This window comes from Phyllopteryx taeniolatus, chromosome 7 (genome assembly GCF_024500385.1).
Source record: "Phyllopteryx taeniolatus isolate TA_2022b chromosome 7, UOR_Ptae_1.2, whole genome shotgun sequence".
NCBI lineage: Eukaryota > Metazoa > Chordata > Actinopteri > Syngnathiformes > Syngnathidae > Phyllopteryx > Phyllopteryx taeniolatus.
This window is the reverse complement of record NC_084508.1, coordinates 15,405,957-15,432,756: the sequence shown is the minus strand read 5'-3', so window position 1 is coordinate 15,432,756 and position 26,800 is coordinate 15,405,957. Positions and strand designations below refer to the sequence as shown.

The 26,800-nt window shown below is 40.0% G+C and overlaps 1 protein-coding gene across 1 annotated transcript in view; it reads left to right on the top strand.

Moving 5' to 3' along the window:
• The window catches only part of acbd6 (acyl-CoA binding domain containing 6), a 45,075-nt gene that overhangs the window by 3,078 nt on the left and 15,197 nt on the right, over positions 1-26,800 (top strand). The window contains exons 4-6 of the mRNA XM_061779847.1: positions 5,187-5,263; positions 10,875-10,980; positions 12,456-12,545. Coding sequence (XP_061635831.1) covers positions 5,187-5,263; positions 10,875-10,980; positions 12,456-12,545 — 273 coding nt within the window. The remainder of the gene's footprint in view (positions 1-5,186; positions 5,264-10,874; positions 10,981-12,455; positions 12,546-26,800) is intronic.

Genomic DNA, 26,800 nt, shown 5'->3' with positions numbered 1-26,800 from the left:
TGATGCACCATTCTAAAACAACAACTTTGTTAAGAATGAGGGATGCCTAGTTCATCATGCATTTCAAAAGAGATGCAGTGAGACTGCCCTCTAATGGTAACAACACTGCACTGCATCACAATCATTTGTCCTTTACTGAACTTCCATTTTTTTAATACCGCCTATCCTGTTTAGGGTTGTGGGGAGCGAGAGCCTATTCCAAATGACTTTGGATGAAAGTTAGACATCGAGACAGACAGCAATTGACACTCACATTCACACCATCCCTGTGTGGGAAGTTGGAACTGAACCCCCACTGTCTGTGCTGACGGCAAGAGAGTGTGCCCCTACACCTACATTATCAGTGTCTGTGTTTAACTTGATGTATATCACTTTTTTTTCCATTTGTAAAGTAGACTTGACTCACACTGATTATGGCTTAAAACATGTTTAAAGTTCTGCTTTGTTTTATTCAAAATAAAATCTTAACAGTTGTTATTTTATACCCGTTTATTATAGGTTTATACCCGTTGTCAATTAACCTACCATGCATGTTTTTGGGATGTGGGAGGAATCCGTAGTGCCCGGAGAAAACCCACATTCCAAAATCATGCGTGGTAGGTTGATTGAGGACTCTAAATTGCCCATAGGTGTGAATGTGAGTGTGAATGGTTGTTTGTTTCTATATGCCCTGCGATTGGCTGGCGACCGGTTCAGGGTGTTCCCAGCCTCCCGCCCGAAGATAGCTGGGATAGGCTCCAGCAACCCGCAACTCTAGTGAGGATAAGCGGTAAAGAAAATGGATGGATGTCAAAATGGGCTCCAAGTGCTTTCTTTTCATTGGGAGGCGTTCCCAACTGGCTTTTTAAGTAGAAAAGATTGGAAGGAGATGTGCTAACGTGTCGTCCGCCGTAATAATAGTCAACACTAATTAAATTACACACACACTGATTGTAATCTAGTGTCCTGGTTGCCCTGCGATTTGCTGGCAACCAGTTCAGGGTGTACCCCGCCTCCTGCCCGATGATGGCTGGGATAGGCTCCAGCATGCCCGCGACCCTAGTGAGGAGAAGCGGCTCAGAAAATGGATGGATGAACAGCAGATTGATAACCAGTCAGATAATATAGTGTTGTGGGAAGTCATTCCAAACGAACTCCATAATGTCATAAATAATCATAGCTCCCTTGCCTGACCACATCAACATAAGTTGCTCTCAAATTTTACCAACAGGCACACCATTTTGAATAAAACAAAGCAGAACTTTAAAAATGTTTTAAGCCATAATCAGTGTGAGTCAAGTCTACTTTACAAATGGAAAAAAAGTGATATATTTCAAGTTAAACACAGTCACTGATGATGTAGGTGTAGGGGCACACTCTCTTGCCGTCAGCACAGACAGTGGGGGTTCAGTTCCAACTTCCCACTCAGGGATGGTGTGAATGTGAGTGTCAATGGTTGTCTGTCTCTATGTCTAACTTTCACCCAAAGTCATTTGGAATAGGCTCTCGCTCCCCATAACCCTAAACAGGATAAGCGGTATTAAAAAAATGGAAGTTCAGTAAAGGACGACTGATTGTGATGCAGTGCAGTATTGTTACCATTAGAGGGCAGTCTCACTGCATCTCTTTTTAAAATCCATGATGAAATAGGCATTCTCACTCTTGATTTTAATCATAGTTGTTGTTTTAGAATGGTGCATCATGCAAGAAGTTGTCACAGACCCTGTCTAATTGTAATGTGACACAACTGAGACTGTTTATGCTCTTGTGACAGGAGAGCTTGTGTTGCTACGGAGAGGCAGTCTTTTTTGGGGGGGGGGGGGCAGCTGCAGACGTCTTCAATCACAACAATAACATTGCACTGTGATTGGAACACTGCTCATGTTAAATGTGTGAGGAGGAAAATAACGATACAAAAGGCTTTATTGTCAACTGTACAGAAGACTTAAGTCTGCAGTCTTCCCCATATTGAACCTAACTGAGACAATTGAACCAAACTGAAGCCATTTTATGACACCTGGGGAAACCGTTTAAAACATTTTGGGCCTGCAAAATTTCTGATTTCTTCACAGTATTACATTTTTTTGAATTCTTGATTTCGTGGGTTTTATGAGCTGGAAGCCCATATTATGTAAAAATAAACAAATACTTTAAATTGTGGGCCCTGAATCTATAATCTATGAAAGTTTAACTTTTTTAACTTTTTGGATGGAATTATGGAAATATCGCCGCCACGGTGGACGACTGGTTAGCACATCTGCCTCACAGTTCTGGGGACCAGGGTTCAAATCCCGGCCCCGCCTGTGTGGAGTTCGCATGTTCTCTCCGTGCCTGGGTGGGTTTTCTCCGGGCACTCCGGTTTCCTCCCACATCCCAAAACGTGTGGTAGGTTGATTGAAGACTCTGAATTGCCAGTAGGTGTGAATGTGAGTGCAGATGGTGGTTTGTTTCTATGTGCCCTGCGATTGGCTGGCGACCGGTTCAGGGTGTACCCCGGCTCCCGCCCGAAGATAGCTGGGATAGGCTCCAGCAGCCCGTGACCCAAGTGAAGATAAGTGGTAAAAGAAAACCCCAATTCCAACGAAGTTGGGATGTTGTGTTAAACAAATAAATACAGAATACAATGACTTGCAAATCATGTTCAATGTATATTTAATTGAATACACTACAAAGACAAGATATTTAATGTTCAAACTGATAAACTTTATTGTTTTTAGCAAATAATCATTAACCTAGAATTTTATGGCTGCAACACGTTCCAAAAAAGCTGGTACAGGGTCATGTTTACCACTGTGTTACAGGGAGTCCACCCAAGGATACCTTCATGCAAAAGATGCACAAATATATATTTTTAGTACCTTATGTTAAAAGCTTTTTGTAACTGTGCACTGCGTCTGTTGATCACTGCTTCTCCTTTTTTGTTCCTCGCATGTAGAATACCTGTCCCCTTCCCGTTAATGTTGCCCTGCCATCTTCTTTAACCCTCCAGTCATTGTTTGTTCTTCTTCCTTATTTTTGTCACTTTAATGACGTCACCCTCCTGCACATGACCGTGCTTGACACATTCTTTTCTCCTCGGAGGGGAGCGTGGGGGAATAATTGCTGACTGTGCTTCATCGCCACACAATACCAGGGAGGCAGTCGAGAGCACTGCCTGCAAACTCCCAAACCTGAAAAGAAGCTGATTGTATTACCGCAGCATGGCCATGATTTTGGAAGCGCGTTAAATAAGTAGTGTATAGACAGAGAAACAGGGCAGAGAATAATAGCCTAAAGTCGACCTTTGTTCCCGCCTCAATTGTTGAGGAGATACTGCCTTGATATTAGATTATACTGCAGAGGAGCAGGGACAGCGCATCAGCAAATATTCTGTTTCAGAAGTGGATTAGTTTGTCCCAAAAGTGCACGCACCGTTGTTTCACTGATCGTGTTCCTCCCCCACTTCTCCCATTTTTATGAAATCAGATTTATGTTTCTTTTTAAGTCAAGTTTAGTCACTGAAGAATAGGCTGGGGTTAGAAGAAAACACAAATTTCATGAGCAATTCCATTAAAAAGATAACTCAGTTGGGCGCAGACCTCCTCAAGGCCAAACTGGTGGATTATAACCTTTTGTACCCACCTCATGCATATGCCTGAATTTTATGAGGATACGGTACATGCATTATTCACAAACACATTAGGGAATTGTGGCGTGTTACCTGCACCTTTTATCCACATCCAAACCAAAACGAAATGGGTTCCTACCTGGCCCACCCTTCCGCAAAATTTTGTGGAATTGTTGAACATTGAGCCTTCCCACAAAAAACGTCATGAAACAGGAACTAAAAATTGACCCATTTTACCGACAACCTCGCTGAATTTCACCCCCTCAAGGAGTAACACTCACTCAAACTTTGAAAAGCAGTGATTTAACTAGTTTTTGTATTACTTGTATTCCATCTTACTAACAGTCACTGGCAGAACATATTTACAGAGTTACAGCAGGGTTGCATAGCGGATGTATATTGCTCCCGTGGTGGTTATTTATTATTTATAAGGTCACATCTGAAGCCTGTGTTGTAATTTTCTATTGTTGAATGCATCAGAAGTCAAATTGGCTCTAAATGATGTATTTGTAGAGAAACAGCAGTTTTTGATAAACCCGCTCTTACGTCGAGACAGGGCCTGAACTAGTGCTGCAAAATTAATCGAATTTTAATCGCGATCGCAATTTTGGCTGCCACAATTAAATGAGCCTGATCGTCGCTGATTTTCTTTACATTTTAAATGCAGACACTGCTGCATGTGATAAGCGCTTCATTCTCAGCAGTGCCCGCAACCTAATCAGCCAGCCACCAGCGGGCGAACGTATGGTTGAGGCTTCATTAAGGGCCTGCACACACCCTACGTGGCCAACATCAAAATAAAAGCTTTAATGGCAATGATGTCCATTGTATTAATATAATGAAGCTTTTATTTAGAAGTTGGCCCTCTCAGCACATTGGTGGAGAGGCGGCGTGTCAAGCAAGACACTTAACAATCGTTGTAGCGGCTGCCTTGACTTCCACCTTTCGGTTGGCCTGACAAGAGTAAAAAAACAACAACAAAAACAAAACGTCAGAAGTAAAAATAGAGGAAAATGACAACTGTCAAGTTCTTTGCAGTTTGTGACTGTGCACGACTGACCAATCAAGGAGCTCAACAGAAACGTACCCTACATTGACAATTCACTATATTGACAGGGGTTTTCAAAGCAAAAGTCAGTGCTTACAGCCTAATGTTATTGTGTTTTATGCATTAACTGTATTTGCTTTTATTAGGTTGCAATTCATGATTGCACTTTGTAATAGCATCTTTATTCAGTTACCCCTTGGTAAAGTAGAATTTTTGGGGGGGACTTTTTTTTTTAATTATTATCTATCATTTATTCCTATTTAAAGATTCATTTTGCTCTGAAAACTGTTACATACTGTTGGTTGAAAAGTACTGCAATAAAAATTAGTATTTTTTCCCCAAACATGAAGAATAATCGTGATTATACAATATTGATCAAAATAATCACGATTATTAGTTTGGGCATAATTGCAGAGCCCAAGCCTGGCATTTTGTCTTAAGCAGCACTAGCGCAAAGACTTTGTCACATTTGGGGTTGTCCAATTCTGAGTGGTACAACAATGTGATTCCTGCATTTCAGCAACATTAGCATCTGTGATCTGTGTGTGACAGGAGAGCCGAGGAACAGAGAGGAGAACGGGCTTTGGCGGCGCAGCGGTCAGCTCTTTGTATCAAGAGGAGACGATCCGGTAGTAGAATTACAAATACACAAAAAGACTACCAAATGTATTACAATGCTTTCTGAAACTCTCTGTTCTTTGACAAAAGATTGTTAAATGTCAGGAGGATAGTAGGCCGATCCCGCAGTGCCCACATCACCTTGGTCCTAGGCTGTCATTGTTAACCACCAGTCCTCATGCTATGTTTGATTACATTCAACAGAGCGTAACATACACTCCTGATTTATGCTAATGAAATATTTTCTCCCATTTCCTCGTGCCTGACAGACTTAGTCAAGCTTAAAGACCTCATTTTCCTTCCAAATGGAAAAAAGAGCTCTTTTGGCAATTGAAATGAGATGTGAGAGTCCTGCAGGTTTCCTTCTTTATAATTAGTATGCACAGTCTTTGGAGATGCCGGCCAGTGTCTCTTTAATTATGTTAGGATTGAATGAAGGGGGGCGTGATGAAGACGTGGTGGGAACAGCAGGGGCACATGGACACATTCCCAGAACTCTGGCTCCCCTCGGAGGTAACAACCATGCCCCTGTGCTGCTGCGATACAATCTCCACGATTGCGTTCGAATCCATGCAGAACTCGCCGGAACTGTCACACTGACTGCTCTGCTGCATTCCAATTTCATTTTTGCTCATAAACACAAACACACACCCTTCAATATTCAACAGCTACGCACCTGTCAGAGTTAATTGCATTGATCACTGCTCACCTCACTCTCAAGACGTGCGTTTGTGTGTGTATTGATAAAAGCGGCACTGATTTGCGCTATCACTACATTACAGTGTAACACACAATCAGTGTGTGATTGAGAAGGCTTTAAGTGCCACAGTTGTAATCCCCTCGAGAAAACATGCTGATCAACACAAGGAGGCTTTGTAGCCTGGACCCTATGACGGAAGCAGGCGCTGAGTTATTTCACTTCTCATTGCTTCCTTCTTGTGTGTGTGTACACGCGTGTATACATGTGTTTGCCAGCTCCACCACTGTGGCCAGTTTCGTCTGACAGATGAAGGACATATCTTCCAGTACATCAGACTGGACACACACACACACTGCACATGAGCAGCTTTTTTGATGACAGGGTAGCTGGTGACCTTCCCAGCATGCACTGCTGCGATGTTGACGTCACACTGCTTACAGGAGCCACATTAATCATTTCTTTGTTCTGTCTATGTGTACTATCACATTGTAGATTACAGATGCATACAGTACAGATGTTTTGTCATACAAAGCTTTATCTATGGCATAAAAGTGCACAATATATGTGTCCCTGTCTGATCATTGACAAAAGAGTGATGAGCTGGCCTATTGATTAGTTGCCGGTGGAGACGGATGGCGGCCACACATCAGGGACACTCGGGGTCACTGTGGCCATCGGGCGAAGGAAGGAAGGGTGTGGGTGTGTCCGAGCGGGAAAGTCATGAATATACATTGCAACGGTAATCACGAATATGTAAATGTATGAGCTCATACATAATGCTGCGGTGATAAAATTGTAATGAGTTATTCATGATTCATCACAGGCTGATGGGCAAAAAGCTGAGGAAGGGATGGGAGTAAGATGAGAGAGCATGTTGATAAAACAATGTAAAAATTACTTCACCAAAAACAACAAAATTATGTAGAGTCAATGTCAATCAAAATTTTATAAATTACAGATTTTGTGTTCAACTGTTGGCACATCACGAGGTTAATGGTATACACTGGCACAGGTCACCATCGTGATGCCCAAGGGCACCAGGTAGCCCTCAAAGAACACATGAGTCGTTCGCAGGCCTGTTCTAAAAATAGCTCGCCAGTGATGGGACATTGTAATTTGCCAGGAATGTTAAAGTGATCATTTGAAAATGTAAACACTGGCAGAGATCTATCCAGATAAAGTTTTGCATATTCATATTTATCTGTTTTCTAATTATTGTGAGAAATCATTCACATGATTAGTGCCTTCACAAATGATTATCATTCAGTAATAATAATAACATTATTGAAGGTAATTTGAGCCAAATTGTTATTTCAGAAGTGTGTTTCAAACTGGAAGCCCTTCACATTAATCAGTACCCAAGGAGTAGCTCTCAATTTAAAAAAGGTTTTGGACCCTTGGTATACATTAAACATTTTCTTTTGTGAACAGTAACAAAAACAAGCTCAGTAGTGTTCTGTTTGAGAAGCACTGGATCCCTGCAGGGGTTCCATCCATATTTTGATTTATATTTGCTTCCCTTGGTGCTTCTCATTTATTTCCTGATTGGTGCAAACAAGTATTTCAGGAAGTTTAGATGCATATTGATTAGTTAGTGCTGAATAACCTTAAATAATAGCCAACACTATTTGTTGTCGAAAGCAATGATTCCTAACCAGGGTGCTGTGGCGCATGAGTATACCATCAGGGATCATCAGTGGTACTGCAGAAAATTATCCAATTTCCATTCATTTGTGTGAAAATTATTATTTATTAATTACAAATATTATCTTTGTTCATCAATCTATGCAAGTGACTATCTAGTGACAGACAGAACAATTAAATGCTTGTCCATTCGATGGCAGATGACCTGTGTTTCCATCTGTTGTCATCTATACAACAGAATAAGCCAGGGCTTCCTGTGAGTAAATCAGCTTTGTGCTCAATTAAACAGGCCCAGATTTTTACACTGAATAAGTAAATCTGTGAGTCAATTATTTCCGTATTAATACATTTTGTGACATTTTTGTTTGGCGTTGTGCTGTGAAAGTTCTCGATTGTAAAATGGGTTGCTAGGTTTAAGTAAGGTTGGGAAACGGGTCTAAACAAGCGCTTTAGCTATTATCAAATGGGATTATTTTGTTGAATTTATTGCAAAGGTGCAAAGAACCAGAGGCAATTTAAAAAATACTGTGATACGTCACAAAATGTTTGTCTTGTCTGAACACTTCCACTTGAACACAATATAGCTATTACAGCGAGTGCTCACTTATAAAAAGTATGTTCAGCACCTGTGTGTGAGACGAATACTGTACTGTACTGTGACCTCACGGGCCTACAGCATAAGGTACACCCGCATTATATGCAACTAATATTCAGTATGGAAACTGAATAATTAATTTAGGCTTTAAAGGTGAGATAAAATGCAAAACTGTGCATTAGTGTTTTGAAATGGCACCATTTTTTATGCAGATATTGTATTTGTTATCATTAGATTGTGCTTGTCTCACAATTAAGTGTCTTTGGACGTTGTTCCACTTAGTTAAGCAAAACAGAGGTTCTTTAACAGAATTGAACCTTGATTGTACTCTCACCTACCCCCACCCATCAGGCAAACACTGCCCTGTGTCTATGGTGTAACACTGTGGCTGTTGTGGTGTATATGGTTCGGGGAGGGTAGAGCACAGACAGGGTGTTTTTGTGGTGTTGCGGTGAGGTGGGGGGAAGTCGGGGGGCTGGCAAGGTTTTGGCCTTGGGGATACAGCAGCCGTACAGCAGCGGGTGTGTGGGCTGTCTGTCACACAATAGAGCACTAAATTCAATTAATTTGAATGGCCAGCAAGAGTAAGAGGGAGGGAAAGGCGTAAAGCTCTAAATGAGATTTCGCCCCTTCTCTCCCCCTACCACTACCAACATAGCACCCACCTTCCTCCCCCTACACGCCAGCACTCCTGCTTGTCCCCAATGCCAGGAGGTGATTAGAGATGCAGAGATATAATCAGAGGTGGGACTGTGCCTCTCCGTGTGTTTGTGTACCGGTTGTACGCCAGCGTTCTCAAGGGATGCGGCATGTGGTTGTTGCCTGTGCATGAGGCCGACAGAGGTTATAATATCTGTCTGTGTTCATTTGGTGTGATCCTTAAAGTGGTGGAACAGCAAATACATCAAAATCATAAAAGAACATATATTGACATTTGTCTTCCTAGTTTTGCTGGAACATTTGATCATCAACACTTAAAAAAATAAAATGAGTGAATTATCAAAGGCATTTTTTTCGTTTTGTTTGGATGCTCAACAGGCATGAGCTTGAGATTTCATAGCAAAACTTAATGAATATCCATCCATCCAAGGGTCGCGGGCGTGCTGGAGCCTATCCCAGCTATCATCGGGCAGGAGGGGGGGTACACCCTGAACTGGTTGCCAGCCAATCGCAGGGCACATACAAACAAACAACCATTCACACTCACATTAGCACCTACGGGCAATTTAAAGTCTTCAATCAACCTACCACGCATGTTTTTGGGATGTGGGAGGAAACTGGAGTGCCTGGAGAAAACCCACACAGGCAGGGGGAGAACATGCAAACTCCACACAGGTGGGGCCGGGGATTGAACCCCGGTCCTCAGAACTGTGAGGCTGACGCTCTAACCAGTTTTCCACCGTGCCGCCAACTTAATGAATTATGGGTTGTTTTACCGTAACATTGCGTCTTAAATTTTCATTTTATATTGGATGAGATGGAGATTGTCTCTAAACGTTGTGAACTACTGTTCCAATGCCTGTCTTGTATTTAACACAATAATGCTACCCATAGAGGTTGCTGTTTGGATGGAGGGCAAGTTACTATAGCTGACTTGACGTTCTTCTTTTGGGACAGTCTAAAACGCTTAACGTATAAAAAAGTCTGAAAACTTCCATCGATCATTACCAAAATGTATGTGGACATTTCTACTTAGGCCCCCTTGGACCTCTGAAAATATCAGAACGATTGCACCAATATTATGGATTTTATGGACATTAAGCGTTTTCTTCATTAAGCGATGTTACGTTTTTTTATTCATTGGAGAGGAAAACGCTTAACGTCCATAAAATCCAAAATATTGGGGCTATTGTTCTGATATTTTCATGGGTGGAAGATGGCATAAGTAGAGTCCACATAAATTATGGTGACGATTGATCACAGTTTTCTGACATTACTTACACTAAGCGTTTTAGACTGTCCCCATCTTTAGACCAGTGATTCCCATCCACTATGGCATGGCACACTAGTGTGCCGTAAAAGGTTATCGGGGGGGCCATGGGAAAGTATCTAATTTCACTTTGTGTTTTTAATTACATGTATATCTTTGTTCATCTGCCAGTGATGTGTAGTGACCGGCAGAACAATTAAATGCTCCCTCATTAGATGGTTGAAGGTACAATAAAATTGTGTATCCACCTGTTGACATTCATACAACAGAATAAGTCATGGCTTCCTGCAAGTACATCATCAGCGTTGTATTCAAATAAACAAGTCCAGAGTTCACACTGAGTGAGGTAATTTTGTGAGTAAATTGAGACGAGATTATCATTATTTCAGTCTTCATACTTTTTATGACATTTTTGTTTGGTGATGTGCTGTAAGATTTTTCTAATGTAAAATGAGTGCCTTGGCCCAATAAAGGTTGGAAACACTGCTTTAGAAAGCTACTGAGCACCTCTGCTGTTTGCAACCTAGTGCTATACTCAAAATCAGACATAATTTATTGATTAGAATATCTATGTATTTACAGATGATTCAGATCGAACATGCCCCTAATTCTTAACACTCAACTAATCAATTAATTAATCATTATACCCATCCCTATAGACAGAGCAGTGGAAAATTAAAAAGCTTAACTTTGGGCAGGTAATTCAATGGAAAGTCATTTAACAAAGGGCCTCTCTTTTTCTATTTTTGTCAGAGAAGAGGACAAGAACATCTTTGATTACTGTAGAGAAAACAACATCGAGCACATCAGCAAGGCCATCAGCTCCCAGAAAGTGGACATCAACCTCAAAGACGACGAGGTAATAAAAGGACCCGTAGTAATAACGTCCTAGCATGATGCACAACATTGGCTACATAGGGCACATCTCCTTGATCATCACTACAGTTCTTCATTAGGCTGTGTTTCAACTCAAAACTAACTGCAGTATTGCCTGTGTAACAGCAGAGGGCAATGGTGAAGTTTCAGAAAAGCCAGTCGCCTGACTGGAGGCCAAGAAACTGTGTCCGCTTAAGTTGCACGCCTCCCCATTTGTGTGGAAGTTCTCATTGGGAGAAATATTTCCAAGAGATATACAACTTGTCAGTTTAATGATCTTGCAAATTCATCTTTATTTACTTTTTTAATAATTGATAATTACACATAGGCTTCCAATACAGAGGACACCATAGCAGTAATACAGCTTTAATTTTTACACGAATGTTATAGGGAGAAAAACGCAAGGCACTTCTCAAAGTCAGTCATGCTGTTTTTGTACAATACTTAACTTTTTAAACTATTCTTGAAAACACCTTTTAAAGAGGACCTTTTCAGGTTTTCAATCACTCAAACTATAATGAATGAATAATAAATCTAAGGAATATATATATATATATATATTTTTTTTTTTTAAGGCTGCAATGGGCTACTTGCGCTAAAGTATTCCAAAAAGTCAGTCATGTCTTATCACCCTTTAACTATTCATATTTAACACCAATCCAGTATATTTGGAGACGTACGCATTTGTAAACTACATGTGATGCTGGATTTTCACTTGATCTTGAGCACAGAATTCTTGCCTTGTAAGTTCACTTTTTGTTCTTAAAAGAATTCCCTGATTGATTCATGATAGTCCACTGCTGCCCCTCTAAAGCTCTCCAATTAAGTTACAATGGCCTACTACTTAACTCTGGGCTTTAGTGATGATGCAAGCATCATTCAGTAGCCACACACCTGAGGAGAGCAGGGAAAGAGAGGAGTGAGGGGCAAGCCTATTAGTATTCTGGCTCGTTCCATAAGTATCCATTCTAACATGCAGCTGTGGTGATCAATATGTTTTAAGCAGCAGAATTGGACTAGGAGAGTTTGTTTTACCTAATTGCTCCCACTGAAAAATGAACTTGATCTCAGAGCAAAGGAGAGGCCTCTCTCTGTGTGTGTGTGTGTGTGTGTGTGTGCGCGCGTGTGTGTGCACGCGCGCGTTTCAACATGATATAGCACAGCGGGCTGCTGATCACACAAACACATGCATGCACACACATGCTCACAGCCCAATCAGTCCAGCCTACAGATTTGCTTCTTTTTGTTGCAAAGGTCTCGTTCTCCACTTTTAAAGAATACAATGGTATATTTTTTTTCTGACTGACATATTTTAACTTAAGGTTAACTTGTTGGTGTACACACGGTGCCCAAACAAGTGCAACAAAAGCCCTTAAATCAGACCTAACTGATCCTTCCATGTTGTTTGCACACAATTTAAACGTCTTCTTGTGCTGACTGTAGTCTGTGTGTTTGCAGGGGCGTGCGCTCCTGCACTGGGCTTGCGACAGAGGCCACAAAGAACTGGTTTCATTTCTCCTGCAGCACAAAGCCGATATCAACAGCCAGGTAGGCCCTTTCGTAAATTTGACTAAATTTAAGTGAGTGAGAAAAGTATCCTGACAATCTTTATCCCGATTATGATGATCAGAGTATGAGACAGGTTTATCTCAAGGATTTCATTTTAGGTTAGCAAAACATCAACACAACAAGTAAAAATTGTCATGGAGGTTTTGACTTAGGGAAGAATTTGAATGAAGTAAATCATTTTTACTTTATACTGGGGATTGCCATTTGAGAACCTGTTCTTAATTGATCAATGGGAATATTAACAATCAATTTATAATACTGTATATTTTTGTACCAACAATAGTATTAGTCCACACTGCCTTGTTAAAAGGAAAACTACTAGAATAGTACTCGGTAGTACGTAGAACTCCGGCTAGGCCATGCTGCTCCATCTGCTGCTTCTAATGGGTCACTGTCACACTTGGCCCCAATGCAAGTGTTTTGTAATGGCGATAAATGTAAACATTCATCGAATTAGTTGTGTAGTCTTTGTGTAATCCTACTAACTCACAAACCAGTGGCATCAAAGCAATACTTCTCACTCTTGGGATTTTGTGCTTGGCCGAGGTCACCTTCATGTAGCAGAGCCTGAAGAAATATTGGAGCAATCAAAAGTCACTTGATCAACAAAACTGTCCCTCTCTACTTGATACCATGAAAGTGTGTGAATAACTTTTGAAGGACATATAAATCCATCAATCATGAAAACCCCATAACACTACTTACCGTCTATGCTGTTTTCTCCCTGTAAAAATACCCTGAGTGTGAATGACCAGATATTATTGGATTTACCTCCACGTGCACAGGCGCACAGGCAAACCTTAAGTTATATTCTGTCATTTTCAGATACCTATTGCCCTTCCCTTCTCCCCCCAACCCCTGCCCAAAGGTCACCTTTAATTCACTTTGAGCCACAGACAAATCCTCCAGAGCTTCATCAAAAAGAGGTGGCTGGTCACTATTGTAGCCTTTAGCCTCCCTAAGGTTTAGCAACATCCTGGAGGCTTTAGCTTGGACTGTAAGCTGGCTCAGCTGCACATTGGAGAAATTAGTCCTCTGTCTGCCCAGAAGGCACGACACAGCCACCAGGTTGCACACCGAGGCTTTAACCGTAAGGCTGAATCAATTGGAAGTAATCAGGCAAATTGTTTTACGTCGCACAAGCCACATAATCAGGACATTTCACAAATGACTTTGTGTGGTCATACGTGGCATTTTGTTTCCAGTGATGTAGTGAGGAGGAGTGGGGGATTTGCTGGGAATGGTTTATAAAGGACTTAACAGAGAGATAACTATGAAAACATCTCACTGATGATATAGAGCATAATCAAGATAAAACAATAGCTCGTCTTCTGTCCCATTTGGAAAAAGCAGCATACATATTTCTTCATGTTTCTGTCACTGAAATGTAAATTGTGGCTCACTCAAATTGAGTAATATTCAATATATATTATATTATTATAATTATAATAAATTACGGAAGCGTATTGCATTCACTTGGATTAAAAAAAATAAATAATCCTGTTTTTCTGAGTAATTTTTTTGAGGGCTTTGTTTTTCTATTTTTTTCTGTTTTTCTGACTAATTTTTTCCCCGCCTGTTTTTCTGACAATTTTTTTCTGTTTTTCGGACAAATTTTTGTCTGTTTTTCGGACACATTTTTTTTCCACCTGTTTTTCTGACTATTTTTTTCTGTTTTTCGGACTAATTATTTTTCCACCTGTTTTTCTGACAAATTTTTTTTCCTCCTGTTTTTCTGACTATTTTTTTCTGTTTTTCGGACAAATTTTTTTCCACCTGTTTTTCTGACTATTTTTTTTCTGTTTTTCGGACTAATTTTTTTCCACCTGTTTTTCTGACTATTTTTTTCTGTTTTTCGGACTAATTTTTTTCCAGCTGTTTTTCTGACTAATTTTTTTCTGAGTTATCGGGACACATCGAACTCACGCGAGAACCTGCGAACTGCAAGTGACTCTTTGCGGACTCACTAATGCCGGTTTACTGCTCGGCCCGGATTGTGGTACATACGCCGGCGAAGCCGATTCCGGCGCCTCAGCTGCACACCAGCTTTTTCTGTTTTTTTTCCCGAAAAAAAGAAATAGTCAGAAAAACAGGTGGGGAAAAATTAGTCCGAAAAACAGAAAAAAAAAATAGTCAGAAAAACAGGCGGAAAATGTTTTTGTCAGAAAAACAGAAAAAAATAGTCAGAAAAACAAAGCCCTCAAAGAAATTACTCAGAAAAACAGGTTTTCTTTTTTTTTTATCCAAGTGAATGCAATACGCTTCCGTAATAAATATATATATATATATATATATATATATATATATATATTTGCCCGTGCTGGATGAATTTGAGCAGAATATTTAACATCCTCCACAGATACCTTCTCGCAGTTTGCAGAAAGTGATTGATGCTGATTTTAAAGGTCCCCTTTCATCTAAGTTTTTATTTTTGTATCATCTTTGATGACCTGTCATCAGGCTTGCAAGATAATTTTGGGTTGGAATGCCCAAAGCTCTATTCGTTTAAGCTATTCTAGTTGGTCTTTTTCACCTGACAGTTGAGACGGCTGGATTTCTCATTAATATGCCACATGTAAACAAGCTTTGCTCTTATTGGATCGCTCATCTACTCAATGTAACTTTTGGAAAACAACTTCGCTCTGGCGAATGGCGATATCTCAGCGGCCGAGCCAAACATTTATAGCGACTTTGGATTCATTTCGTTCAATATGAGTCTTACTATCATCGTGGAACAGAATTCACCCATCCATCACACTATAACGTACCTGGCTTGCTGCATTCATCTGTTGCGTGCATTTTGGTGACAGTGGCCATAGCTACAGTCAACATTATAAATATAGTTCAGTATTATTGTAAAACACAACACATTTATGCTTTTGTATACTGTATTTGCATGGCTTGTGGCGGCTGCGCAGCCAGCTGCCTCTGCTCGCTCACCCAGAAATGCACCTCCAGCAGTGTGTGAAAGCTTATTTTACCAGGCCATCCTGCACATAATGGAACCGAACACCGCATAATTCTGGTTCTGAAATCCTTAGAAAATTCTCCCAAAATAAATTGAAGCCATTTATTCCTCAACTCCTCTGAATTTGGCTGGTGATGCAAAGTTTAAGCTTTGCACAAAACGCAGCCTCGTTGCCACTCAGCAATTTTTCCCGAGATGAGTGGGTGTGTAGCAACCACGAAATGGGCAGGTACTTGAATAATGAGTTAACATTCGCAAGTACACTGAAGTCCGATCTGGTCTTTTTTCAAGCCTTATGCATTTATCGTCTTTTGGGTTCAGTCGACAAACCGCATAGATGTAAGACTTCAGCCAGGTCACAAATTCATTTTGACATATGTTAAGCATAAAACAGTAGAAACAAATTGGATTTTGATGAAAGGAGACCTTTAATTCGGATAGGTGTTAATTATTTGAAAATCAAGCAAGCCATCCAGAAAGTACAGACATTCTGGTCACAATTCTCCTGGATGAGGACCTTTTCAATACTTGGAAGCTATTAAGTTCAGCAGATGTTTTTAGCAAGCATCCACTCTTGTAGCTTTGGCTCATATCATTTTTTTTTAATATATCCAATTGTTGGGTTCAAAAGAAGTAGTAATGATATTCTAAATCCCCCATTGAGTTGAGTAAATACACTCATAATGTGATTTGCCCTTGTCTATTAAAATCAGTAACAGATGTCAAGTGGGATACACTGTGGTGGTCTACATTCTTTTCTACCTTACTGTATTTTTTGTTCGTGGAAATAAGCCATTTCCTGCTAAATGCTCACTAGTTGCTAAAGTCACCAGAAACCTCAATAAGTTAAACAACAGATTCTGAATTTTAACTCCAGGAACAATCACATTTGGTGCTTTTGAAATGAATGACTGCGGCTCGGAATCCCGATCAAACTTGCAAGCATTTTGTAGCACGATATCTCATTAGAGAGAGATTCCAGAAATTAGACAAGCAGTGATATTGGAAGCAGATTTATGAGGTGGCTGAGAGAAAAATGTAGTTGTTTAAATCATACCACTCCGTCACAATGCCAAATTATCTCATTATTTAAAGCTTGTGGAATGATGTCCTTCTTAATAGAACTCGCTTGAACCCCCTTTTTGTCGTTCTCTTTTTAATCAGAGAAGAGGAAATGACTTTGTGGCCAAAGTCTGTGATAGCCCCCCCCCCCCCACCCCTCAAAACAAAAACAAACAAACAAAAAAATAAAACGTTTAAAAGAGAAATGGACGAATGTTTGTTTGGCACCAGTGGTAATCTCTCTTGACCTCCACCAACTGCTGAGCAACCAGTAAATAAAGATCAAACATGATTTATGCTTAATTTGTTGATTAAAAAAGGTGGGGGTACTTTAGAGTTAAACAAAAAGTATTATTTGCCTGGCTGAGGAGGCAAATCGTTTGAAATTAATCAACTGATTGTTTTAGTGAATTGTTCCCAAACCCTGGTAACCTGCATTAAGGGCTCGTTTGATCGTTAATCCTGGATCAAGCCTGGGGGTGTGGCAGTACAATAGATCGGTGTGTGGCTCTGCCACCTGCCAACTGTAGTACAGACCCCATCCTCACAATGTTGCCATTAGCCCAGTGAAAGTGGGGCAGGCACACACTGTGGCAAGTAGACTCTCACTTCATGTAACTATGGAAATTACAGCTTAACTGAATTTAAGCACTTTTTGCCAGAATGTATTTATGAGCCTGAATGAGGCAGAGGCTTAAATTAATTTAAGGCATTCCATCATATCACAAGTGGAGTGAAACTGGATCAGACTGTCAGTGTAATTAAGTAATTAGCATCCCCCCTCAGATTTGCTATAGAATTGTAATATCATCATGTACAGTAGGTGTTAGCATTATTTTCTGTAATCGCATCATTATAAATTTCATAACCCATAGACTGATAAATCTAAAAAGTAAAATTTTCCAAAGGACAATAGCCAGCAATTATAGAAAATGATGGCAATGTTCTAGGGCAGGGACTCTCCCTCTAAATTCCGATTCGTTATTGTTGTGTTGACAGTAATGAATGACTTCTGAATCAGAATCGAATCGTTAGTCCTTGTACTATTCCCAAATAAAGACATGTCATAGTCTAACTAATAAAAAAATCAAATTTGATTATTCACCAACTATCTATTGAAGTGGAAAGAGAATACGCTGGCTAGCTGGCCAACTCATCATCTGCCACGCTCTCCCATTCATTCTGCCACGCATCCCCCTGCAGCGACGGCCCCTTTTCTAGCTTTGGTTGTGCTGCCGCCATGAACATCCATGCAGCTCCTTGGTCTGAGCTATCGAACACCTCCTTCCGCGAAGATCATCCTCTCGCAAATTGTGTCCCTGATCAATGATAAACTGCAAGAACGAACTACAACTGCACACATGCACAGAAACTATGTGCACTAAGTCAAAATGGGGTCGGTCATAAACAGGCTAAAAATGGTGAAATATTTGTTTTATTTAATTTAAAATTTTATTATTTTTGGTAAACAACACAACAACATTCTCCCCACAAAGAATATAATACCAGTAACAAACAGCATAGCTTGGATGAACAGTGGTAAAGGTACACTTGTCAAATGACAATGACATGTTTAGAAGATAGAGAAGCCAAGTCTGTAAACGAAGTAGATAAATAGTTTTAGAACTTGTTGCTCTTAAATTACATGACTGTATCACTGTCTTGAGATAAACACTATCCAGCTTGTATACGTAACATGAGAGGTGTCCTGGCTGGACCACCATCATCATAGACCACTTGAGTAGGTGAACTGGGGTTGCGATCACAATGATTTTGAAGCTGCTTTTGTGTCAATGCTGAGAAACAACCAATTACACTAGGCTGTTGTTCTCCAATATGGCTAAAATGTAAGTATGCATGCACATGACTTTTTAACTAAACATGGATAAAACAGTGTTGTTTTGGCCACTTGTTTATCTGACCATTAATACTTTATGGCAGTGGCATTGAGAGATCGAAAAGGCAAACTTTTAAAAATGGAAAATAATGTTATTTAAACAAAAAAGTGTATGTTTTTGTTTATTTATTTAATGTGTGGTAGTATGTCACATTTATTCATGAATTGTGTGCATGGGGCTGCTGTGTGCGTGCCACTCAAGATAATAAAAAGCTTGATCACACTTCTCCGGTGAAGTGTACACTTAGTGTGATCAGCGAAGACTCCCATAACTCAAATTCTCAAACAAGAGTATTGTAAATATACTTTTGGAGAAAACAGTGTAGAGGGGGTGCTTATCACTCACTGCACTGTGTGCAAATTGCAGTGTGTCAAGTTGCATTTTTAAAATGTTTTTCTACGTGGAACGTTTAGTAAAATGCAATACCCTCCTGTTTTCTTTGATAGATCGTTTAAGCTTTCTCTAACAGTCGGTATGTAAAACAGATCTGCCCCAAAAGTGAATGTGTCCATCTTCTTCTTCATTCCTTCACCAGGTTTCTTTTTCTACTTTTGATGAAAACCAACAGACAGACAAAGCAAGAAATGTGAATGAAACCATTCCCAGTTGGCTCATTCTTTCTGGGAGGGAATAGGCTCCCACACATTGAGACTGTTTTATGTTTTTAATGCTTTGGTGACTTTGGGAGTCTCTCAGTGATATTTAACACCCAACAATGTGTGTGCCTGTGTGGTCATTTTCGGTTCAACATCCACAGTTAAGTCATCCCACACGTACCCAACTTTTGTTTTCAGGTGCAAATCGCGGCCCCCCAACTAAAACATTCCAATAAGACAGACAGTTACCATGAAAATGTGCAGTTTTCCATGGGAATTTGAGTCAGATATTTAAACAAATTGTCAATTGTCGAAAACAGCCAAGTGTATTTACACAATGTGGTACTTTGAGCGTGATTAGTGGGAGTAAGTGGCAGAGGCGTGGAGGGAAAGTTGGGATTAACCCAAAAAAGTGCAGGTTAACCCCACACAAACACGCCATGAAGGACACAATGTTCACGCCACACCAAGAGGAAGTGAGCGGAAGACGAAGCGGAGCAGGTGTCACACGCTCATGTACGACTGTTTCGCTCTCCCTCGCCTCCGCCTCCACTTTGTATTAAAACAACATGATCCATGAGGCAGAGAGGGTGACTTGCAGCACCGCTAATTCTAATTAATCCAGCGTGGTAGCACGGCCGCGGCAGGACCCAAGTGCTCCCAGTCTATCAGATAGAAATTCATAACTTAATTGAGGTCAGAGCCCGGAGCCGACAGAACAAAAGTCTTCAGCCGGGACCAGCTCGATCAATAGTAATAAATATCTGACTGCAGGGATTGCCCGCAATTGGCGGCTGAGGAACACAAAACAACAAAGTCGACTTGATGCTACTATCCTGGCTACTCGTACTGGATTTAACTATTTCAGTTTATGGATCCAGTGGAGGGGCTTTACTCATAAGATTTATGACAATGATGTCATACTGTGACAGAATTGCAGGATCTTTAAGTCATCTTTTTACCACTCATGTATGTTAGTTTGTAATTATTTTACACTTTCATTTCCCTAATGAAGCTTAGTAGAAACAAGCAACAGAACATACAGTTAAAAAAACAACAACAACTGTCAATGTCATATCTGTGGTTTTTACCTTATACAACATCAGAATTATCTTTGACTTAAAGTCTTTAACTAAATTTATTTTGTTCCATCCTGGCCTTTTAGTTATTAATAATGATTTATTATTTGAAATTATTTCTAAAATATAAACCCCAAGGATACAGTGACAGCCAGCTGAAGTTTCCAAGAACATTTTACTATACAGTACATTATTTTCATGATAAAGAAGAAAGGTACTGAAATTGCATGATGAATGAACAATTGGGACATCAATTGAATTCATTATTACTTATTTGGTTGAGTTAGTTCTGGCCTTGAAGGGAACGCTTGTGCCGCAGCAATTTCAGTGTTCCTGTTACCTTATAGAAAATAAAGAAATTATTACATTCGGCATCCACCCGGTTCATGCTTCTGTGAAAAAAAGCTTAGTAAAAGCAGAATAGAGGTACTTCATATTAATATCTCATAATTGCAATATTGCGTCTGTCTTATATAGTAGAAACTTGGTTTTCGTATGCCCGAGTTTTCGTACAATTCATATTTTTTGTGGAAATTTTGTCCCATTTTTCATGCAGTTGAAAATAGTAGATACCAAACTCATCTGCCAGTCTGCGTACTCGGCCACTCATTTCCAGAAATTGAGGACTCACACATAGCATCCCAAGGGGATGCGCAACTTTATGGGGTGTTTTCTTGTTGCACGATCGTCACTCCACACTTCATTGCAAGAAGCATTTTGAAATTTTTGTGCTCATTTGGGTGTGATTGTTCAATAAGCAACCACCATGGGGCCAAAGAAAGTACGAAAATAGCAGATTCCCTTTCCAAACAATAACCTATCCTGCTAACTTTCCTCTCTTCGCAGTCTTTCATACGACACCAAAAACAAATAAAGGCAAGAGTGATGTTTAATGTTAAATTTTCTTAGTAATGTATATTAGTGTATTTGTGTATGTTAAACTAGTTAGCTATAACATTGGATTTACATTATTTTCTTCGAGAAATATTGCTTCAGTTTTTATACAATTCAGTTTTACTCAGACTTTTTGGAACGATTAATCACGAAAACCAAGGTTTCACTGTTTTTGGAGCGAGAGAGGATTCTTTTCCCTGTTCAGCATCTTTTGTAGCTCACACAAGCACACACACGCACACACACATTTGGCTGATTGAAAGTCAATGTTGGCGGTATTGTTACAGGTTGCCTTCGCTCCCCTTTCCCAGCAATACTGTCTATAACTAATGGCTCAGTCAACCCAGTCACAGCAAATACCCAATATGATTCATCATAATTGTGTGCACCCAAGTGTGTTGCGCATACATGCGCTCGTAAATGTGCAACCTTTCCTCTACAGTGCACAAGATTAGTATGTACAAAAAGGAATACAAATGAAAAATGCACTCTGGAGAAACCAACTTCACTCTGCTGTATGCCACAATCACACAATATCCTGTGCACGACTCTTTCATTCTGGATTTGAGATAAGCACATTTCAGCTCCCTCAGCAGCTTGACTGATTAATACTGGACTCAACTATAGTTTGCTTCATACACTGGTACACATATTTAAGAGCACTCCCACTGACTGCCTCTTAATAATAGAGCCAATGACAGCATTACTATGAAGTATTGCTCTCATCTTTACAAGTTTGTTTGCCTCCCGACCTTTCTCTCCTATAACTTTATGGCATTCCTGCCTCTGATGCATCCGATAAGGTCTGCAAGAGGATTTTGTTATTTTGGTAGTTTGTGATATTTATGGCATTCTTTGCGGTAAGATCGTTATCATCAATATGAACATATTTTACCTTTGAATGACTGTCTCAAAATTATGTATTTAATTATAGCTAACACTTAATGCATATTCCAATCCATTCACAATCACAGATCCTATGAGCATGCAGGCAAAGGAAAGATGTCAGAGTTGGTGAGCTTTATTAATAGTGTTGCATCAAAGAAAACCTCAGCTCTGCGCTGGAAGTGAACTTGCTTCTCTTCAGCAACCAAACATTATTTGCATTTATTGTAATATTTGTTGCGGCCTGGTGAACGACTGGTTAGCACATCTGCCTCACAGTTCTGAGGACCGGGGTTCAAATCCTGGCCTCACCTGTGTGGAGTTTGCATGTTCTCCCCTTGCCTGCGTGGGTTTTCTCTGGGCACTCCGGTTTCCTCCCACATCCCAAAAACATGCATGCATTGGAGACTCTAAATTGCCCATAGGTGTGAATGTGAGTGCGAATGGTTGTTTGTTTATATGTTCCCTGCGATTGGGCGGCGACCAGTTCAGGGTGTACCCCGCACTCACCTGAAGAGAGCTTGGATAGGCGCCACTCTAGTGAGGATAAGCGGTACAGAAAATGAATGGGTGGAGCCGAATCGGAACAGGAATCGCTCAAATTCAAACGATGCCCAACCCTACTTGTCATACGCAAAACAATGTGAATATGATTCCGTTCATGTTGTCTGTTCCTCTGCAGGAATTAAAGTCACTAGTCACATTTAAAAAAAAAAATAAAAAAATGTTGCTAGAGAGTTCAGAAAAGTCACTAAGTTGGCTGCACTGACTGTGCTTTTTGTAAACTAGCTCCTGTCTGTTTGCAGCCATTTGTCAGTGGCAGCAGTGCATGTCAGCTAGTGATGATGGATGAATATTGAATTGAATTCATCTGAATTTGGTTAAGTTCCTTTCTAGAGAACAGGTCATGAATATTTCAGTCGAAATCATTCCCTAGGGGTGTACTTGGTAGTTATGTTTAATTGGTGTTAGGATTAGGAGGAGGGCTTTGGGAAAAATGTTCCCCCTGGATGCAAAAAGTTAGAGAACCCCTGATCTATGATATAGGGACATGCAAATGCATGCTTTCATCAACGCACAATTCTCCATTCAGATTTACCACAGTGTCACCAACTAAAGTTTGGTGGTAGTTCTGGACCAAAATAATATTGTTTCCTTACTGTTACTTTGACAATTCCCCGTCATTGCCTACTTTTCTATAGCAAGCACAGTGAGTTTTACAAGAAATACTGTGAGATGGTCTTCTAGGATTCATATTAACGAGTCGCCAAACTGCTTGAATTAATGAAAGGAGAGCTGGATCCGTGTCAAAAGAGCCAGTCAGACATTCACACACTTATGAATGTATAATGCGAGCACTCAGAGGCTAGCTTGTGACTTGACAGTAATGCTGCTGTCCAAAGATCCCTTGCAGCAGGTAACAGTCGTCTTTGCCTTCATCAGCTCTTGTTTCTTTCTTATTGGCCACTCACTGGGCCTCGCCTACATCCTACTATTTGATTTCCATCGTTCTTAACCATCCACATAAATTGTCAGGCGCATTAAAGCTGTCCTCGACCGCTTCATGCAGAGAAGGGGGGAGTAAGAGCACAGAAACACAGTGGGTGGAGTGAAGGGGGACGGGGGGCTGTGAGGAGAGCGAATAAACAAAGTAAGTGTTTTGCCTTCCATCAGTCTCCCGCAGTACTCAGCTTTATGAGCCCCCCACCACCCCTACTCCCGCTGCCTCCACCGCAGCCCCCACTCACTTGGCCATTGATTTTCATATTACACTCTTTTATGCATTTATTTATTTCATATATTTCTTTTTAAACATCATCGATGAGCTGTAGGAGAACAGACGGTGGGGGGCCCCCAAGCCATGTTAATTCTGGGCTTCAACCCTATCCTCATCTCTGATGATCGTAATGGAGGCTAAGGCGTCCCATGGGAACAAGCATTCTTGGTGACGTGAAGAGGGGAGGGGGCTGCGCCAGGGTAGAAGACGAGGGATTTACAAACAAGGGAAGCAGATTTTGTTCTCCTATCTGTGAAAACCAATTGAACTATTGTGCGTTTGTTGAACATTTTAAGGTTGCTTTTGCTGTACTTATTGAATTAACTGTTGAGTAAAAATAGCAGTACTCTATACCATCTTTACTGGTTTATGATGTCAGCTATAGGCGTGGGTGGGGTGGGGGGGCACCCGGGCACCTGAAGGACACACCCAGACGGTGTGAAGGGCAGCGAGTTAGGCGTCAAGCTAATTTGACCACGGGTGGCAGTCCTCACACACTGAGTGGCAAGGTTACCTCTTGCGCTCTGAGAGGAGGCCGAGATTCAATTAAGCACCCACCCCCACCTGCCCCCCCCCCCCCCCACCCCCCACACACACACACACGCACACACGCCCATAGAAATTCCAAGACACACAAGCACTCAAAAATACCTCACGTTTGCAAAAGTAAATAAACATAATTTTCCTGCATGGGGAAATTAAATTTACACTCTCGAGAGATGTATGTTCAGTGCCTTGCTCCAGGGTAGTTAAATAATCCTCAGGAAGTGAATAGCTTCGTTGGCAACTAATACTGTACCTATTTAAAGATTGAAAGATAGATTTGGAATTCATGTAAAGAACCTGTAACACTGATTAAAAGATAACTCCTTCCATACTAAGGTATGGAGGATGAACCTCTGACCTTAGCAATATTACCACCACGCTCTAACCAAGTCATACAATTACAGTAGAATTACAGTAGCACAATCTGTTCGGCTTGACTTTTGATTTGTTCGGCTTTTGAATCAATTTCGCCCTTAGACTATGGCGGCAATACATCAGTTCCAGGGTCCAACTGTCACCATCATAAAGCCTTCATTAACTGTAAGGCGACATTTTAAAGTAACATTTATTATTTAACATGAACAAATTGAGTTAAAAATACAAAACAGTCGGTGTTATTGTCAATGACAAATAATAAAGGGCTCCTCCCTTTATATAATACGGTTTACAAAACAAACAAACCCCAAAAACATGCAAATCCTTTGCTGATTGTCAAATGTTCTGCACAATTTTTGGGATATTTTTGTATGTCTTTGGAGTTTCTACTGTACAGTAACCCCTATGGTTCGCTGCAATCCTAAAGCTTTAGAAATGGCTTTTGTAACCCTTTCCAGACTGATAAATGTCAATTACTTTATTTCTCGACTGTTCTGGAATTTCTTTGGAATATGTCATTTTGTAGCCGCTTTTTTAGATCTTTTGTCCGATTTTGTCAGGACAGATTATGTTTAAGTGACTTCTTGATTGAACAGGTCTGGAGGTAATCAGGTTTGGGTGTGATCAGTAAAAATTAACCAAAAATTGTGATTAGCCACAATGACCATAATTTCTTGTGTATAATGCGCATCACCCCCCCCCCCCAAAAAAAGGTCAATAGTGCGCATTATACATAGGTATAGGGGCAAATGGAAAAAACCTTCACATTTTATAAATGTTTGTCGCCATCTAGTGGTTATGAAAACGCTGTACAATTTCATTCCTAAATGCCACCGCCACCTAGAGGTTATTAGAAAGGTGTACACTTTCATTCTAATATGGCACTGCCACCTAGTGGTTATAAAAAAGTTGTAGCCTACACTTTCATTCCAATATGACAGCGGTATGTATAACTGCATATATGTACAGTTGTGCTCATAAGTTTACATACCCTGGCAGAATTTGTGAAATATATTTTTTTTAATGTGACTGATGACTGAACAACAACCATCATTAATTTGTTTATGGTTATGTTTTGTTTAATGATAATGCTTTTCTGAAATTCTTGACCGTTTAATTTGAATCCCATTAAAATAAAATTAAATGTGTTTCGCCTGGTCCTTCATGTTTTCTTTAAAGAATTATACCCATCTTGCAAATTCTGCCTCGGTAATCAAACATACGAGCATAACTGTGTGTTTTCTAATTTACTAAATAAAAGTAGGCCTGTGAATTTCAAAATAAGAGCAAGTAAATAAAAAAAAGTATTACGTGTTCAAATAAATTGCTGACCTTCAGATTTAATATTTGAAAAAAACTCGAACAACATACAGATCATACTTCATGTTTTGATCATATGAGTAGAAGCAAAATCATGCATTGTAAAACTGCATTATACATAGGTAAAAGGGTTTTCCAGAATTTTTAGGTCAACTTTGAGGGTGCGTATTATACATGGGTGCGCATTATACACGAGAAATTACGGTAATTCATGATTGGTCAGGTAACTTTGAATAGTTTTTTTTCCTTAATAAATGAAATCAAGATTTAAAAACAGGATTTTAAGTTCACTTGGGTTATATTTGATATTTGCATTTTGGTTGATGTTTGAGCATTAAATTGGGGAAACTATGCAAGAAATATAAGAATTTGAGAAGGGGGCCAATACTTTTTCACGGCACTGTAATTCTGGTTCATGGCTAGTTCAAAATGTTCAAGGAAATGACGTCCTTGTAATTTTTGCACAGTGTGTAATTGTATATTTTGTTACAGTTTTTCACCGCGAAATGGTGTCCACCAACAATGGATGTGAAGAATAAAAGTTGTTGAACATTAGTTGACTTGTCAAATCTTTCTGAACTAGAAGAAAACTTTTGGGAGGATTTAAACTTCTCCAAAACCTGATGAAGTTGGGACGTTGTGTAAAATGTAAATAAAAATAGAATACAAGGATTTGCGAATCCTTTTTAACCTATATTCAATTGAATACACAACAAAAACAAGATAGTTTATGTTCAAACTGATGAACCTTTTTTTTTCCTCTCCAAATATGCACTCATTTTGAATTTGATGCCTGCAACACGTTCCAAAAAAGCTGGAACAGGGGCATGTTTA